General features: G+C 34.8%; 2 protein-coding genes across 2 annotated transcripts; both read left to right on the top strand.

The window, feature by feature from the left end:
- Positions 1-309: 309 nt before the first annotated feature.
- LOC123193345 lies at positions 310-4,080 on the top strand. Its single transcript, XM_044606246.1, has 3 exons — positions 310-1,433; positions 3,075-3,617; positions 3,711-4,080. The coding sequence occupies exons 1-3, from the start codon at positions 594-596 to the stop codon at positions 3,816-3,818; spliced, it is 1,491 nt and encodes a 496-aa protein (XP_044462181.1). The 5' UTR covers positions 310-593; the 3' UTR covers positions 3,819-4,080.
- Positions 4,081-7,730: 3,650 nt separating this feature from the next.
- LOC123192496 (AT-hook motif nuclear-localized protein 15-like) lies at positions 7,731-10,723 on the top strand. Its single transcript, XM_044605077.1, has 3 exons — positions 7,731-10,111; positions 10,262-10,362; positions 10,467-10,723. Exon 1 carries the CDS (start codon positions 8,787-8,789, stop codon positions 9,822-9,824), a length of 1,038 nt encoding a protein of 345 aa, XP_044461012.1. The 5' UTR covers positions 7,731-8,786; the 3' UTR covers positions 9,825-10,111; positions 10,262-10,362; positions 10,467-10,723.
- Positions 10,724-18,853: the final 8,130 nt, after the last annotated feature.

The raw sequence follows: 18,853 nt of genomic DNA, 5'->3' as shown, positions 1-18,853 counted from the left end.
CAGAGTTAATATATAATTTATTGACATTTTGATTTTCTTGGTAATTAATTAATATTTGATTAACTTATCAGAAAAGAAGTACCTGATTTTCCCATGCCAAATCCTGATCTATCTATTGAAGGGGTTTCTAATAATTATCAGTTTTCATTAAGGAAATTGACGGATGGGTGGGAAAACGGAATTTTAAACTTAAAATGTTATATGTTATTTCATCAAAGTTTGGGTGGAACATTGTAAGTTTGCCTTATCATCAGCACCCTCTTTAAACGCCACCAGCGGAGTCCCGTTAAATTTGGAACACAAATTACAGCGTGCTCCACTTGAATGAAAACAATAGTAGATTCAGGATTTCTCACAGTTTTAAAAAGTTGGTTCCTTTTCTTAAACACGCAAGACTCAAAAACAAAAAACCAAATTTTAAACCCACGCACACGCACATTCTATATTCTTATATCGCTCATCGCCGCCTAAAAATCTTGCATTTCTCGTCTCAAGGTCGGCGAGCGGGGTGAGGTGGTTTTTTCTATTTAGCGTATCTCCGGAGACTGGGGGCCGTCGGTAAATGGTTTTTTTGTTTTGTCTTGGGGTTGAAGATGAGTCAGGTTCAAGTTCATAACGCGTTAAAATCGTCGAAGCTTGCCTTCTGCGTGGAGAGACTGAGACCTTGTGATATTTGTCTACTCATCACGAGAATTCCTCTTATCTTCTGTCTCATCACGTCAATTGCTCTGCTTCTCTACTCCGGCTTTTCAACTCAGAGTAGGGCGATCCGTTTTAACTTACCCAATCCAAAACCCGTTTCATTGTCACCCGACCGAACACCAACCAACATCTCCCACATCTTATTCGGTATCGGCGGCGCCGCCTCCACGTGGCACCATAGAGCTCATTACACCAACCTCTGGTGGGACCCCAACAAAACACGCGGTTATGCCTGGTTGGATGAGAAACTCGGGCGAAATACCGGCAGTGAAAACATAACCCTGCCGGAGAACAAATTGCCGTATAAGGTGTCGGATTCGGGTTGGACCAGGTTCAGATACTCAAGCTCCAGACCGGCAGTTCGGATCGCCCGGATAATATGGGATAGCTTCAAATTGAACTTGCCTAACGTCAGATGGTTCGTAATGGGAGATGATGATACGGTGTTTTTTACTGACAACTTAGTTTCGGTGCTAAGGAAGTATGATCATAATCAGATGTGGTACATTGGTTGTAATAGTGAAAGTGTTGAGCAAAATCTGATGCACGCGTACGACATGGCGTTCGGTGGCGGTGGATTTGCGGTCAGTTATCCATTAGCGGAGAAATTGGTCAACGCATTGGACGGTTGTCTAGAGAGATACTATTATTTCTACGGCTCTGATCAGAGGATCTGGGCTTGCATCAGCGAGATTGGCGTCACTTTAACGCGGGAACGTGGGTTCCACCAGGTATGTCCATTAGTTTTGATTGGTTTTATCTCCTTACACGTGGTACATTGCTTGAGATAAAGGTAGTCAAAGGTTTACACCGGTGACCGAACTGTTTTCAATGTTAGACTTATGCCGTTGTGGGTTCTTGCCACGTATAGACCTCTTCTTGAATGAGCGGTCGGCTGCTCTTTAAAATTTTGACTAGTTGGTCCATCACATTATGATGAGTAAATTTTGAGAGACCGAATCTTAAAATAATTTGGAAAAATAAAAGGGGAGATATATTTTTTTATTTTTTATAAATTATCATGCCGATTTTTTATAATTCAATCGTGTCATTCTCATATAGATATGGTCAAAATGATTTTTGGAAAGAGTAAATTCCATTATCCCCCCGAGGTTCAACCAAACAACACTTTTTCAAATTATTTATTAAACACTTTTTCTTCCCAAACTTTTTAAAAAGAATTAAGTAACATAATAATTTCATTATCTATTTAATTTAAAAAAAATTTAAATTTTTTTTATATATAGGACTTAATAAATTTAAATATGATAGTTTAACTTTTAAAAATATTTAAAACTTATAAATCAATTTTTAAAATATTTTCAAAACTGTTATTGTTGATAAATCAATCAATTTAATAAAAATCATCGAACGAAGGAAAAGAATGAAAGAAAAAGAGTAACTTAGGAACAAAGAAGAAGAGGAAGAAAGTAAAAATGACCATGACTTAATATTTGGATATTTAAAATATTTATTTTTAATTTTTTTTAATCTTGTGTTATAAGATAATTTTTACAAATGAAACTGTGAAAGTTTTTATTTATTTTATTTTATTAACTTTTTCTAATAAAAAATGTTAGTAGGTGAAAAAGTGGTTTTAGGTGTATTCTGGTAAGAAAATGTAATTTACTGTTCTGATAAAGTTAAAAAGGAAAGCGATAAAAGCAAGTTCCATAATATTAGACAAACAGTTCGTCTACGGTGAAAGTTCTCCATCAAAACAACTATGCATATGCATTTCCAGCTACCTACAAAAAGAAATATGACAAATCTTGTCTTGGAGCCTTCACATTATAAAAAGGTCGAACGTGTTACATGCCAGAAAGTAGTCGTCAACCATGCATACATCCAAAATATAATAATTTTCCTTGCCCACCAAGGATTAGATCGATGGGCAAGAATGGTTTAAAATGACCCAAAACCCTGATTTGGATGTGGGTTTAAAGCAATTAAACAGGGACAAATCATACTTTAGATTCATAATAGTGGAGGGTATTTTTTTGCATTGAGAATGGTGCACAAAGTTGACACCTATGCTTGTTGAGACATAGTTTTCTTGGATCATTGTCCTTTTGTGTTGCATATTTGCAGAAGCAATGGTGAACCAGAGGCTTTATGGGTGGACTAACTTTAGGCCCATTTGTTTGGTAGGTAGGGAATACAAGTTAATATGTTTGGTGTGGAATCCATAGTCAACGTGTCAATGTTTCAACACATAGCCATAGTTGTGGTCCTAAGTTTTTAACGGGGAAAAGCTTTAATTAAATATTACAAAATACTATAGAAATAATGTGGACAACTTTGCCAGTTTCTAAAAGTTCATCTTTTTCTTTTATAGTCATTTGATTCTGTTTTTTCCTTTATTTTTCCAGCTAGATATTAGAGGGGATCCATATGGCTTGCTAGCAGCCCATCCTATGGCGCCACTTGTATCACTTCATCACCTTGATTACTTGAACTCTGTGTTCCCAAACCTGACCCAAATAGAGTCCTTGGAGACCCTCATTCAAGCTTATCGGATTGACCCAAACCGAATCCTGCAACAAAGTTTCGGATATGACCACAAGCGAAGATGGTGCATATCCATCTCATGGGGCTACACCATTCAAATATACCCGTTTTTATTATCTGCAAACAACTTGGCCATGCCCCTGCAGACATTCAATACATGGCGGACTTCAAGCAATGGGCCATTCGTTTTCAATACACGACCTGTGAGTCCTGACCCATGCCAAAACCCGGTTGTTTATTTCTTTCACCGGGCTGAGAAAGTGGGCAAGACAGGGACCCGGACCACATATATCAGGTCAGTACCCAAGTTCGGACATTGTAATAAGGGAGAACATGCCAATGCCTTGACAATCAAAAGAATCATTGTCTCTTCCATGCAGATGGATGCAGAGTATTGGCACAAGGTGAATCAAACAAGTCATTTGCTCATTTTATAAGAGGTTTAGTTTATTTTAGATGGTGGGCTTACAGTGTTTTGATTTTGATTGTGTGGGCAGGCAGCGCAGAGACAATGTTTTGAAATTTTGGATGGTGGAAGCATAAGGGGTGGCATTTTGCGGATTAGGATTAGAAAGTGCAGGCCAAGGGAGATTATGGCTGTCTAGGTGAATTAGATTAATAAATAGCTAGATTAGCACTCTGATATTACCATTCTTCATAAATAAAGTGCAGGAGTTTACCTTTCTTCTCCATTATAGGAAAAAGAGAAACTTTAGTTCATATCATGGACATGATTAATGTTGTAGATCTTTAAATTATATGCCCATAGTGTTGCACTATCTACGGCTTGGGACTAAAGGAGGTTTGAAATGGTGCCTTTGGATGGCCACCAAGTGAATATAAAAGGCTTCTCTTTGTTTAGTGTCATTTCAATGTGCTGAAAGAAGTAAATATTGGCATCAATGGGTCAATCTTTTGTGTTATAGTGATGATGACTGAAGAAAAAATGAAGATGAAGTCATGAACAATTACAAACCAATATTTTTAAGGAAGCTGATCAATTGGTTAAAGATTGTAGGTGGTCTCTTAGGTGGCTGCTTCCAAGGGATAACATGAGTGGCAAAAGAGAATGATTTCAAGTATGAGTACAATAGTTGAAATTTCAGTCATTTCAAAATCAAATTCTTAATTTATCCATTTACAATTAGTATTTCTGTTGATCATCTCTCCAAGGCACACTTGTAAAGCCTGTCATCAGGCATAGGCAATCAGCCAATATAAACCATTACAGAATATGACAAAGCTGGTATTTAAGTTGTTTCCCATCCCGGTAGCAAGTGCCCCTTTTAGGTTAGCATTGCTTAGATTTACCTGCAGAAATTTATTAGGACATGAATCATAACGTAACACAAAGCTTCAATATTACTCATTAGGTTAACAAGTGTTAAAAATTTCAGAGGGCAAAGCAAATTAACCCTGCATCCAAATTCTTAATATGAAAAATGTAAAATCAGCAGCACTGCCCTGTCTCTTAATCAGAGCATGCTTCAGAAATCTGATGCAGCAGTGTTCTGAAAATGGCATCCGGAAGTAGGCAGATCAAAAGTGCTGATTAGTCTTATCACCGCTCCCCAAATGCTGCCAACCGGGAGAGGTGTCAACACAATATTATAAAAAAAAGTACACAATGTTCAATAAACAGTACTCATATTATAGTATTAAATATCATACAAATTTTCCAGTCGTCACAAAAACCGCTCCGTCAAAATACATCGGAACTCCAGAAGGAAACTGGGAAAACTCTTTTTATAGTGATCTGAAAAGGCATAAATAGCTAATTTCACCTTTGACACATTTGCCAAGGAAAAGTCTGGCCCTCGGGGATCAGCATCCGAAAGATCAGCCCAGATAAGAGAGAGAAAGCAATAGATAATGGACAGGCCCCTGGGAAAAGGCCTTGCTGATGATTTATATATCCTCAAACGGAAACATCATATAAATTTGCTTGGTCTATATGCTTGAATTTGATTAATTAAGAGCGTTTTGAAGTCTTGCTTGAGCGAAGCCTTGCCACTAAATTCCTTCCCAATGGGATCTAGGCCCCTCGTTACTTCAGCACCGTATGGACCTCCTTCCACAATTAATTACATCGCTATGAAAAAAAAGCCTCGAGACTTAATAAAAACAAAGCCAGCAAAGAAATAACAAAGGAAATATACTGAAACATAAACCCTTCTGTTTCTTTCGGTAAAGAATACAATCAAAATTCGACCTTTTTTCATCCAATTGTTACATTAAAAAATTCTAAACCAACATAGTAACAACTGAAGGGTTAGTTTGATTTTGGCTTAAATGTAAGAGCAGTATCTACTAAGAACAATGAAGTAGAAAGAAGAGCAAGCAAACTAGTTTTAGCCACGGACTCACTCAAATCAGGGCAAGAACTAGAAAACAAGATTTAAAAGCCCTCAATTTTTAATATTAACGTAATAAATTTAATTACAACAAAATTGTTTTCTTTTTTATTTTATTACTTTAAGCTTCCTTTCCTATATGTCACTTCCACTTAAACAATCCAATCAGCTTCTTCGCCATCTTCTTTGTCTTTGCCATCTTCAGAATTTCTTTTTTTCACTTTTGCTTTTGATTCTTCTCAACAAGTCAAGCAATTTTCCCAACATTTAAGAACATCGCTAGCTCGTCTGCCTCTTTTACGACCTTCAATTCAACACAAAACCAGCAACAAATGATCTCTTTTAGTCCTTGTCAAATAATGATTGAACATTTTTTTGAGGTTTTTCATGGTATCAAGGGCCTAAGCGACATGTAAATCTAATTTATCTCATCAGCTAAATCATTTCACAAGCCCCCCAACAGTTAATTTGACGGTAAAGTGCGTGAAATCTCTAAGTAAGAGGGTTTGATTTAAAGATTTAACTGTGTTATATCAAAATCAAACGTTTTAAGATATTTGATACCGTAAATTTTTCATATTCGGAATGACCCATTGTCCCCAGAAAAATCAGGTCTCAAAGGAAATTTGCGGGTTTTATGAAGTGGGTTTTATTAAAAGAGAGAGAGAGTTATGGAGGCAAAAGAGACGTTGAGAGGAGCCATGTTCGTTTTGTTTTTTGTGAGAAATTGCGGTGGCAATATGGCAAATATAATAGGATTTGGATTTGGATTTAGATTGGGTCAGCTTTGATGGGCTCTGAATGACAAGGCCTAATGAAATTTTAACTGGGGGAAGTGTCATTTGAAACCACCATTGACTTTGCTTGACCAGTTGAATTAGTTTTAAATAATTTATAATATAATTTTTTTTTTAAAAAAATTCCCAATCTAAATGCATCTTTTTTATTACAAAATAAGTGAATTTTAACAGTCATATGACAAAGAATAAAAAAAAAAAATAGTGCTTACAGGTTTTAAGATAAAAGATTGGAAAAACAAAATAATGGAAATAAAATTAACAACTAATTTACATCAGTCACATAAAAATAAATAAATAAGTAAAAGGAAAATATTGAAAAGCCTCTTGTTTATGAATTTCCAGGGGCCAAAGGAATTATTCTCAACCCAGGGTTGTTGCATTTATGTAGAGTTTTAAAAATCTAAATATTTATTTATGAGATATTAAAATTAATTGAATTAGTTAATTTTATTTATTTTTTATAACTTTAATTAAAAATATTAAAAAATTAAAAATTATTATATTTTTATTTTAAATTAAAAATATAACAATTTTTTATCTAATATTTAAAAAATAATAATTTTTTTTAGAGTTTTTATCTTTTTCTCTCTAATCTTCTCTCTATTATAACGTTATCTCTTTGATCTTTTTTGATATTAATAGTAAAAAAAGAGTTAAAAAAAGAGAGAAAAAATAAATCGTTAAATTTATTAAAAAATTATTAATTTTTAAAACTAAAAAAATAAATATATTATTAATGTAAATAATTTAAAATTAATTATTTTTATTAATTTTAATAATTTATAAATGAATGTTTTAATGATGAATGCTAATTTTAAAACGTATGGTTGGAAATAAGTCCTTTCGCCATTTTCAGAACAGATGAAGTCCACATCAACACAAGCAGAATACAGTGAAATCAACTGCATTATTAATCATTAATCAGAAAGAATAAGCGAGGTCACAATCTCAGAGGTGATTCGTATAGCGGCAGTAGAACAGGAAGAAAAAAACAGGCGGCCACTGTAATCCAAACTCGGTGGCTTTGGTAACACAAAAGTGGAAAGAGTGTTTGCATTAAAAAAAGGTGATAAAGATGGAAAGATACTATGCACCGAAAATGGACTCAGAATTACACAGAAAATAAAAAAGGAATCAGAATTTATAAGAAAGAGCAGTAATAAGTAATAAAGAGATCGACGGAGGTGAAATAAAAATGGTGCGGATGGCTCGGTTTAACATGTTGCAGGCCTTGGCATTCGATACTTTGTCGGCACTTGAAGACATTGACGTGTTCCCACTACCCATCCCCCCTTCTCTCTCTGTCATGTGCACGTTACCCCACACCATTCAAGATTCAGAAATTTAGTCCACTTCTTACCAAATGCTTCGATCTTGCTTCTCTCTCTTCTTTGTCTTTTCTTCTACACTTTCCCAATTTCGAGAACCTCTTTCTCCCCCAATTACACTCCACCACGTGGTGGGTGGAAGAATGGCTCTGCCATTTCCTTTATTGGATAAACGTTAGGCTGTGTTTATTTTGTTGCTTCAAGTAGAGGAGCGGGACTAGGGCTCATTAAACTTGGCGTTTCGGATTGAATTAAAACTTGTACAGAACAAAACTGGATGCAAGAGGGTTAAAGAAAAACCATTCTCTGCAAATCCGCTTTACCTAATTTGTGTGATACACGAATTCTTCTCGTACGCCAGCCAGGGGAAGTGTGTGTTGATATCAAGCTGTTGGTACTTGGTACACTGAAAGTAGCAGAGAAAACTGGAGGACCCCAAGAAGAGTAATCGTACTTGAATTGGTCCTTTGTCTAAGGAGGTACAAAGACTTTAATTTCTTCTTCTCCTGACCACCAAATTATTCAACTTTTCTTATTACTGCACTCGTATTATATAAACACGTGGCTCTCTATGTTTCATGGGTGTAGCCGGGCTTTTAAGCTTGTAAAAGGGTGGATGAGTATGTGGTAGCTGGATTGGTGATGAAAGGTTAGATCTTTCAAGTTTATTAATTTTTTTCTGGGGTTAGGGAACAGGAGTTTATGTGAAGTGGGGGGTTTGTGGCATCTGATTTTCGGAATTTGGAGGTTAATGGTTAGGGTTTTCATGCAAAACAAGGGGAACCCATATCTCTAATGTCTGATTGTTGCTGATTTTTGGGTAAGAAAAGGAAAAGAGGGATAAGGTTTTGGATCATATCTCTTGGATTTGCATTTCTTGTTTTAGAGATCTCTCAGTCTGCATCAGGAAACAAACAAAGATCAAAGAGGGAAACGAATCTGACAGTTTTGATCCGGCTTCTCATTGTTTGGTGCTTTTCACGATCCCTCCTTTCAACAAAGCAGCAAGGAAGATAAAGCTGCACAACAGCAAGGTTTAGCGAAGAAGACTTTTTCTGATCTTCTTATATTTTGATTCTCGAGAAGCAATAATGGCTAATCGCTGGTGGGCTGGAAATATAGCAATGAGAGGTGTTGATCCAATAACCCCACCTCCGAGTCTTCACTTGAGAAATCCAGAAGAGGAACGCAGCGCTCTATGTCGTCTCGGACCAAGAAGAGAGCAAGACTTCATAGACAACAACACAAATAGCACCACAAATACCAACAACAGTAACGCAAGCAACGCCAACACCAATAGCCCTAACGCCGCCAGCCACAACCAACAACACCAAGATGTCCAAGAAGACAGCCGAGACAACAACGAATCTGAAGACCAAAACTTGGGCCTTGAAGCCATCGAACCAGGTTCCGGCTCATCCTCTCGTCGACCCAGAGGAAGACCATCTGGTTCGAAGAATAAACCAAAACCTCCCATCGTCATCACCAAAGAAAGCCCTAACTCTCTCCGCAGCCACGTTCTTGAAATCACAAGCGGCACTGACATCGTTGAGAGCATCGCGAATTTTGCTCAGCGCCGCCACCGTGGCGTCTCCATATTAAGTGGAAGTGGCATTGTGACCAATGTCACACTCAGACAACCAGCAGCACAGGGTGGAGTTATCGCTCTCCATGGAAGGTTCGAGATTTTGTCTTTATCTGGTGCTTTTTTGCCGGCTCCATCGCCACCAGGAGCCACGGGCTTAACCGTGTATTTAGCGGGTGGACAAGGTCAGGTGGTGGGAGGAACTGTGATGGGGGCTTTAATGGCGTCAGGGCCGGTGATGGTGATAGCAGCTACGTTTACTAATGCTACATATGAGAAGTTACCTATCGAAGATGAAGAACAGGCTGGTGGTGGAGGGTCAATTGGACAGTCTCAGGGCTTGCAACTGCAAGGGAATGAAAGTAATAGCGGTGGTGGAGGAGGAGGTAGTGGCGGTGGTCAGTCTCAGAGTTTGAGCGGTGAGCAAGGTGGTTCAACAGCAATGCCTATGCCTATATATAATCTGCCTCCTAATTTGCTGCCTAATGGACAAATGCCTCATGATGTATTTTGGGCTCCTTCTCGCCCGCCTCCGTTTAACTAATCAGAAAGAAGTAGAGTTGCCGGGGAGATTGAGAGAACTGGGCTTTTGTAGCTGACTGGTTTTGTGCAAAATGTACTGCTAGTTTAATGTAAAAGTTAGCTAGATTATGATGACTATAGTTATTTAGGTTTTGCCATGTTTCGGGAACACGTTTGTTGTCTGCCTTTTTACTCTCTAATCAACTCTTCTTTGTGGAAGATTGTACCTGTGTAAGATGTAGGAATAGCAACCATAGACAAGAAAAATGGAGTTTGTGCTACTGAAATTTATGGCTCTTTTCTGTTGTGGTAAGTTACCAATTTGATTTCATGTTCACTTTGTGCCTTAATTTGTTCAATGTTTGATGAGACATGTCTTGAGAACTCAATACAATTATTTTTATGATCGAAATTTATTTTTCTTTGGTAATGATTGTTGAAAGCTCTTTACATTTGCAGAGATAGATAGGGGATGAGGTGAGGGAGAAAATAGAGAGACGCTGGGGTTGATTCATCCCAATTTTCCCCACAGTGGTCGTTTCAGTAATTGAAGTTGAATGGTAAAGTGAATACATTTGCTTCAATAATTGTTGTACACAAGGATATTCCCAACTTGGTTTGTCCCTCTCAAGTTGAATTAGATACACTGGTTTTAATCATACAGGTTAACTTGATGATTGAACTGTGGATTAACATGATTCACCGAATTCAAGTTCGATTCAATCCAATCGGATGGTTATAATAGGTTATAGCCATAGCCTGGACCGGGTTTGTCACCTATTCCCTGTGCTTTATACATGTTGGGGCCTTAGGGTTTGTGACTGATTTTGATATAAAGCAACATTCCTATCCAAATGTGTAAGTTTTCCTGACCATTTGAATACAAGACTATTCTGGTAACGCCTAGCATGTTCTACTTCATTTTTTCTTAAGACATGACTGAATGATATTATTGACCTTTCCAGCTTTCACTTCCTTTTTGTCAATTACCTAGCTGGTTTAGGTCTGTTTTGGGGTATACATTTTACAGTCATTCATCTTGGGACAAAAAACATGCCCGAACAATTCATCGTTGCTATGATATTATTCAAAGTTTGTGACTTTCCCTCGGCAAAGTTATTCTTGTGGAAGTGACTAGAAACTCAACTCCATATGAACAGCAGTATTTGGGGTGATTGATGTATGCATTAAGAATTTTGCTGTCCATTCTTGATATGATTTCTAATAGTATTATTCCCTCTCCAATTTCTGCCCCCATATGCCAAATGGTTAAGCATGAATGTGGGGCAGAAATATTGTACCTTATTTTATCTGCTGTTTGATTATTATTTGCATGGAATTATATCTTCAAATGGTGAGGTGAGGCTGCCTAAACCCTTATTTTGTCAAGTGGGGTGTAATAGATTGGGAAGTTTTCACTTGTAATTTTGAAGTATTTTTGCCCCATTTACACCCATTTGGTCAAATGTGGTTGATGCCTGGACAATTTGTTATTATGGTAGTTGGTTTTTGAAGATAAACAACATATAGAATTGGCCATTCTTTAACAATTGCGAGATGGATCAATATATTATTTAAAGTCAATTCCTAATCTACCAACTGGTAGGAGTCTGTTTTCTGCAGATTCTGCAGTTAAGTGCCCATTGATACTTCTAATTGGAAGGGTGCCCTAATTAGAATTGTTGCAATTTATAATTTGTTAGCAGTAACTTCTTGCTGATCAACATAGAATCTTCTGTATTTGAGATGACAGAAGTGTAACATCCGTGCATGAAGTGTCTAATGTGTATGAATTTGTATTGTCTTCTTTTCTAGCTTGAGGTTTTGTTTTGTTCATAGCCTATCTCAGCTTCAACATGGATTGATATGGCCTTCAAAACTGCCATTTTATGAACCCTAATTGAAGTTTTTTCGGTTGCATTTCCCATCCAAGGTTTTGAGAACCCCAAGTTCCCATTCTCTGAATTCAAAAACTAACCTTCTCTATTTTGTTTTGAGGGATCCCTCATACTTAGGATTCCAGGCTTCCCGGACTCGTAACAAACGGCTGAGAACAAGAAGATGATCAGTAGTCTCTGCCATTGCAGGTCCTTCTCCTCCCACGGAGACGACCTTTTTTTTTCATTTTGGTTTTGTTTGTCCACCGTGGCACGAAATCATGAAGAAGCTAGAATAACTCAGAAAGAGAGTGGCGCCTAGCCGTTGAGAGTGTCTGTTGTCGTTGTAGAGGAAAATTGCTACCCATATTAACTAAAGAAATCTTTACAATATATAAATTAGTGTATTGTCCTTGACTATTTCACTTTTATGAAATTATTGTATTACTTTCAAGAGATTTTTGATAATTTAGTTAATGGTAATAGCAAAGGAAATGAGCAATCTTATCAAATTGAGTATGGTAAAATACGATTTTGTTGGTGTGATTATAACTATTACTTGATTTTGACCATTAGAATCACAGTTAAGGTGCTATCTCATCGGACTGCATCTCACCTAGTGCAATGCCAATCCATTAGAGTCGTGATCTACAAGAATTACACCTCTAAGTAATTTGCTCTTATTTAATTTTAACTGTCCATTACAATTGATTCTTAAAGTTCATTATTTGACTGTTGAGATCACATTACTTTAATTTGTCCAAGACACAATAGATTGATGTATCATTACCACTGACTTTTCAAGATTGGATTCATTTCTCTTGGCTCCTTTATATCATACTGCTTTCTTACAATTCAGTGTATGAAGTTTTGCTCTCTTTTGTATTGGGGATTCAAATTATTTGGGTTTGTATTTCTCCATGATGGGTCGATTCGACCTATTTATAGTTAAGTGCCAATGGGTAGTTAACTGAAACGTGAGAGGGCAGTTGGGACATTTAAATATATCCCAACTCTTGCCACAAAATATAGAAGAACGCAAAAAAACTTCTATTTTTCCAAGGTTATGCAATCCAAAATGGTAGTATATAAAGACAAATGGTATTGTATAAATGACTCATGTCTTACCCTTATGTTGATGCGGATTATCTAGCAACAAATCAGAACTCGAGTATGCCAGTTTTTCCAGTTTTCAGTTTACAAAATTAGGTATGATTTTTTCTAACACAAATCAAATCGAATAAATTAAACATGATTATGATAACAATTAAATTAAGATTAAAGATAAGAAACAAAGCAATATGAGTGGAACTGGACAGGGCTATCTCAACAAAAATGATACATATTGCAGCCACTACATTGACAAATATGTATACGTCTGTTGGGTGAGTGAGCCATTTTCTAAAGAAAACGAAATCTGCTCTTGCTAAATCCTCGTTGAAATGATGCTGAATTTTGACATTCGAGTAGTACTAGATAAGGCCATTCTTGAGGTTTGGCCAATTTAGACTTTCGAGGCAGTCTTGTTGATCTGATCTTTGAACCATTTCAAATCCATGCTTTCAATTTCTTTGCCAAACAATGGTTGTCTACTTGTACATTAAGGTGTATCAAAATAAGTAAACGTCTTGTTTATTAGTAACTACACATATTAAGACAACTTAATTTTTTTTTTAATCGTTATACTTGAATGTGTCATTCATTAACTTATAAAAGTTTTCAAACTTGATTTCGATTTTTTTCAAATGTTAAAAAAACTTTAAAAAACTAAAACTAATTTTTTGAGGAAATAAAAAAGATTGAAAATGTAAAATAAAGTCTATGCTCCCATTTTTTCCTCAACCAGCCAAAGCCCAACATGTTCTAGTATTGCACGTTAAAAAATAATGAAAAGTTTAAAATTTTTAAAAATGATAAAAAGTATATATAAAACCCTATCCAATCTCGTCAGACAAGTAAATTCTAGGGCATTGACATAACTATACTAGGTATGTTAAGGTTTTATTTTATATAGTCTCGTTATTAGATTACAGATTTCTTATCTATATAATAAAGTGTGAATTGTTTGATTAATATATTTGAAATTGTTCTTTTATTTTTTATTTTTGAGTTTTTTCATTCTACTGAATAAAAATTTATATTTCAAAGAAGCAAATATACTTGGTTGTTATTGATAATCGTACAAAGTTACTTTTGATGAATTTCATATGATTTATTTTAAAAAAATGTGTTAAATGGTTGATATTATTTGAAAAATTCATAATAATTTAAAAATAAGTTGAATTGACTGAAACATGGATTGGTAAGAGAACCGATTCAATCATTGGTTCGATATACAATTCTAGTGCTTTATGCTATATAAAAAAAATAAAATGAATGTAGGATGCCCCAAAGGTAGTTTCAGTGGTAAACGGTAATATAGGACACCCCACCAAGAAACTATAATTTCAAAATCTCTTGATTTATCTGGTAATTAAGCTTGCCAATTTGATTTCATGTTAACTTATGCCATAATTTGTTAAATCTTTGATGAAACATTGTTTGAAAATTCAATACGGCTAATTTTCTGATTGAAATTTATTTTTCTGTGGTAATGATTGTTGAAAGCTCTTTACATTTGTAGAGATAGATAAGGAGATGGGTTGAGGGAGAAAATAGAGAAATGGTGGGGTTGATTCATCCCAATTTCCCCCACAATGGTTGTTTTGGTAATCCAAGTTGAATGGTAAACATGATTCAATATTGAATCAATCAAATTCATTGGTTAAAATGGGTTTTAGTCATAATCCGAACCAGATTTGTCATCGTGGGACTAGCTAGGTTTAAAGCACTGCTTTATACATGATGGGGCTTTAGGGTTTGTGACTGAATTTGATGTGAAGCGACATTCCTATCCAAATGTGCCTAAGTTTTCTTGACCATTTTAATACAAGACTATTCTGGCAACACCTAGCATCTTCTACTTTATTTTTTCTTAAGACATGACTGAAAGTTATATGTAGGAAAACAAAGAATAGCCTACTGTGGCAATGCAATTTTTTCTATACCTAAATTCCTCAATTTTTCAATGTTCTTTTTGTGTCAACTCAATTTGGCATGGACCTTGCTCTCTTTGCAGTTATTTTATACTGGCATGACATTAGCTCAATTTGGCACATAGAAATGCCTAAACTGCTGGTCCTTAGAAGATCAGAATGTGAGGCAGAAATATTGTACCTTAATTTAAGCTTGGAATTGTGTTGCGTTTACTTTTACACAAGTTTTTCTGCTGTTTGATTATTAGTTGCATGGAATTATATCTTCAAATGGTGAGGTAAGGCTGCCTAGATACTTATTTTGTCAAGTGGGGTGTAACAGTTTGGGAAGTATTCACTTGTGATTGTCAAGTATTTTTGCTCCTTTTATACCCATTTGGTCAAATGTGGTTAATGCCCAGACAATTTGTTATTATGTTAGTTGGATTTTGAAGAAAAACAATATATATAATTGGTCATTTTTTAAGTCAATTCCTAATCTACCCACTGGTAGAAGTCTGTTTCCTGCAAATTCACAACTGGGGTGTTTCTGCAGCTAAGTGCTATTGACACTTGTAATAAGAAGGGTGCCCTAATTAGAATTGCTGCAATTTGAAACTTCTTGATGATCAACATAAATTCTTCTGTACTTGAGATGTCAGAAGTGTAACATCTGTGCTGGGAGAGTTTAATGTGGATGAATTTGTATTATTAAGGCCTTGTTTTGTTCATAGTCTATTTCAGCTTCAATCTATATTGGCATGGCCTTTCAAAACAACCATATGATTAACCCTAATTTGAAGGTTTTTTTTTTTTTTTTAAATTTTTTAGTGTGTTTTTATTTATTTAAGGGATCACATTGAAGTAATTCTTCATGTTCATTCTTACACTGTTGAGATCAGATTACTTCAATTTCTCAATAATTCAATAGATTAATGCATAATTACCACTTATTGCCAAAGATTGGATTCATTTCTCTTGACTGCTTTATATTATATGCTTTGTATTGGTAATTCAATTAAAATTAATTGATTATTTAATGACAATTTCTGAAGAATAAATTAAACATGTTTATGATATGATAACAATTAAATTAAGATTAAAGATAAGAAACAAAGCAATATTAGTAGAACTCAACAAGACTTTTTCAAAAAAAAAAAAATTAGAATAATGTTATGTATATATATTTTTTATACATAATTTATATATACAGATTATGTATTATTATATAATTATATATTAATTTATTTTTAATTTATAATTATCTTATTATATAATAATATATTATTTATATATAAATTATGTATAAAAAATTAGTTTTTTCTTTTTCTAAAATGATATACATATTGCAGCCACTACATTGACAAATATGAATGAGTGAGCCGTCATCTCAACTCAAGAAAACAAAATCAGGCCCTTGTGGAAATGATGGCGAATTTTGACATTCGAGGAATACTAGATAAGGTCATTGTTGAGGTTTTGTCGGTTTTAGACTTTCGAGGCAGTCGTGTTGATTTCTTCTTTGAACCATTTCAAATCCCTGCTTTCAAATCCTTTGTCAAATTATGGTTGTCTATTTGTACTGTAAAGTGGGTCAAAATTTTAGGGTAGTTTTCTAACTTAATTTCGATTTTTTTAAAATAGTAAAAGACGGAAAAAAACAAAACAAAACTAATTTTCAAAGAAATAAAAAAGATTGAAAATTTAAAAACTAAAAGAAAATTTAATAAATTAATTTTTTTTTAATTTAGAGGGTTATTTTAATTTATTTTGTGCAACAATAATTTACATTTTATATCTTCGTATTTATAATAACGAGCTATATATCAATATATATAAAAAAAATTATAATGACATATTAAAAAAAAAACATGTGTGTACAAACTAGACATGTCAATAGGTTAAGTTAGGCCTACTCTAGTTTTATTCATTAAGCTTATAAGTCAGGTCAGGCCTTAAGCCCATACAATAATTAGCCTTTGGACTCATTAATTTTTTAAGGTTTAAAACTCGATCCTTTATACAAGGTCAACCAAACTCGATTGAATGGGGAGAGATATTAGCTTGTCTATGATTTATATTTATATGTACATATTTATTTATTCAAAATTAAGTTAACATATCTCTTTAACGGGAATTCATCAAGAGACAGATGTTACCAAATTCCAATCTTGACACCAGTGGATAACATCCATAATACTGATAAAATGTCATTATAACGAAACCTGAAGGATTCCATGAACACCTTTATAACAATATCTATACTAATTTAGTTATACAAAGCAAAGATAATGGATTAACAGTTGAACAGTGATCCACTTTGTCAGTGCTAATGAAACATTTGAATCAGTAATAATGACAGAAATCAGACTTTTCATTACTGCTGATAATGTGGATCAACAATAAAATATGTGCAAAAATTCAATGACCAGTATGTTCAACGAGGTGGTCCCATGTAAAATTCTACTACTCTATAGTTTATCCTAGTAATCAACAATAAAATTGTGGATCAGAATGAAAGGTTGTCCCATGTAAAATCCTAGTACTTTATGCTATATAAAGAATAGAATAAATAAAATGAATGTGGAATGCCCCTAAGGTAGCTTCAATGGTAAAATGGGTATTCAAACAAGAAAACATCAGTTTCAAACTTATGAAGTCTTGATTATGAGGTTGGTTACTAAAATTGGTAAATGAAAGGTCAAGAGAATGGAGATAAGAGAGACAAGCAGGGGCTGATTTTTAAAATGGGAAAAATTAGTGGATATGAAGGTCATAGATGAATTGGCTTGTTATTCTAAAAAGCCATTAGAAAGAGCTTTTCCAGTCAAGAAGGGAAAGCTAAAGCTTGAAGAGGCATTGAATATACTGGTCATCCCCTGGTTCAGAAATGCAGTACATAAAATCCAGTTATTATATGAGATCTTGCTCTTCCAGGATATTGTGATGTCATTTATTCAATTCTCTATCTTCTTTTTCTATTACTGAGGAATTCATTGCTACGAATCAACAAAGGTTAGTTTGAGTGATAAAAGAGAGGATTCTAAACATAAGATGTGAAGTCATTTTTTGAACTTCTATTAATTTATATAGAAGTTAAAGCTGATCATTTTGTTAATGTCAACTAATTTATCCTTAATTTTATTCTGAAAAATTATAGAATAAAAATAATCTAAGATGGATTTAATTTAAACTCCATAAGTTTCATTATGCATATGAATGCATCATACAAGAAAAACACATTTGTACCAGTCATATATGTGCAAAACTGATGCCTAAAACTTATGACTTCAAAATTATACCTCTTCTACAGTGCTAATATAAACTATATGTGTGCAAAAGCATATAAGGTCACAACTAAACTAATGTTTTCTCCTTTTTTTTTTTTGGGTATGTAAATAAATATATTAACAAAGAAAAATGACGGGTCCTAAAAACGAGGGACTCGACAACAACTTAAGCTCATCCTTCACTCGGAAGGATAGTGAAACCACACCTAGGCCAACTTCTAGACACACAAAAAAACCAAGCAATCTAAGAGCTTCTCCTCTTGAAAGTCTATTAAAGTTTCTACTTTGATAGAGTTCAAGAGGAAGAACATCAAAAAAATAATATCTAATTTTATAGTAAGAAGAGCAAGCCTGACTAAGATATTTAAGCTATAAAAAAATTATCAACAAAATGGAACAAAAATTCAGAGTTTTCAGTTCTGCAGCAGCAGGAATGTCTCTCTTTGTGTCTGAGAAAGCTGGACTCATTCACGAAGGCAGAGAAGGCAGTTGCGCCAAAAAGCAAATTATCATCAGAAATGTAACAAAGAAGCAGACCACAGAAGGACTATTGCACAAAACTTCCATAGGCAGCTTCCATAATGGAGGAGAAAAGTCTGGGCAGCGCAAGGGCTGGGAATCTGAATTTCCAGAAGGAGAATGGACAAGGTTTTGAATGAGGGGGCAGTAGTAGGAGACCATTTAGAGCAGTAATTGATCAGCATGGGAAGAGAAGGAGCCCTTTGGCAGGCACCTGCAGACAAAAATTCTGGTCAGCATAGACTGGGAAATAATCTTGGCAGGACAGGCTGAAGGACAGAGAGCAGCTGGGAAATAATGCTTGGAGCAACTGGAGGTGTCACAGGTAACTAAACTGATGTTTTGTTGTGA

The sequence above is a fragment of the Mangifera indica genome, chromosome 12 (assembly GCF_011075055.1).
Source record: "Mangifera indica cultivar Alphonso chromosome 12, CATAS_Mindica_2.1, whole genome shotgun sequence".
NCBI lineage: Eukaryota > Viridiplantae > Streptophyta > Magnoliopsida > Sapindales > Anacardiaceae > Mangifera > Mangifera indica.
Note: the sequence above shows the minus strand (reverse complement) of the source record. Positions and strands in the feature narration are given on the sequence as shown.

Bases quoted from the DNA above. Each gene is read 5' to 3' on its own strand.
- LOC123193345 (XM_044606246.1), top strand. From the start codon at position 594: ATGAGTCAGGTTCAAGTTCATAACGCGTTAAAATCGTCGAAGCTTGCC. The intron at 1,434-3,074 runs GTATGTCCATTA...TTATTTTTCCAG, and splicing joins GGGAACGTGGGTTCCACCAG to CTAGATATTAGAGGGGATCC. The intron at 3,618-3,710 runs GTGAATCAAACA...TTGTGTGGGCAG, and splicing joins ATGCAGAGTATTGGCACAAG to GCAGCGCAGAGACAATGTTT.
- LOC123192496 (XM_044605077.1), top strand. From the start codon at position 8,787: ATGGCTAATCGCTGGTGGGCTGGAAATATAGCAATGAGAGGTGTTGAT.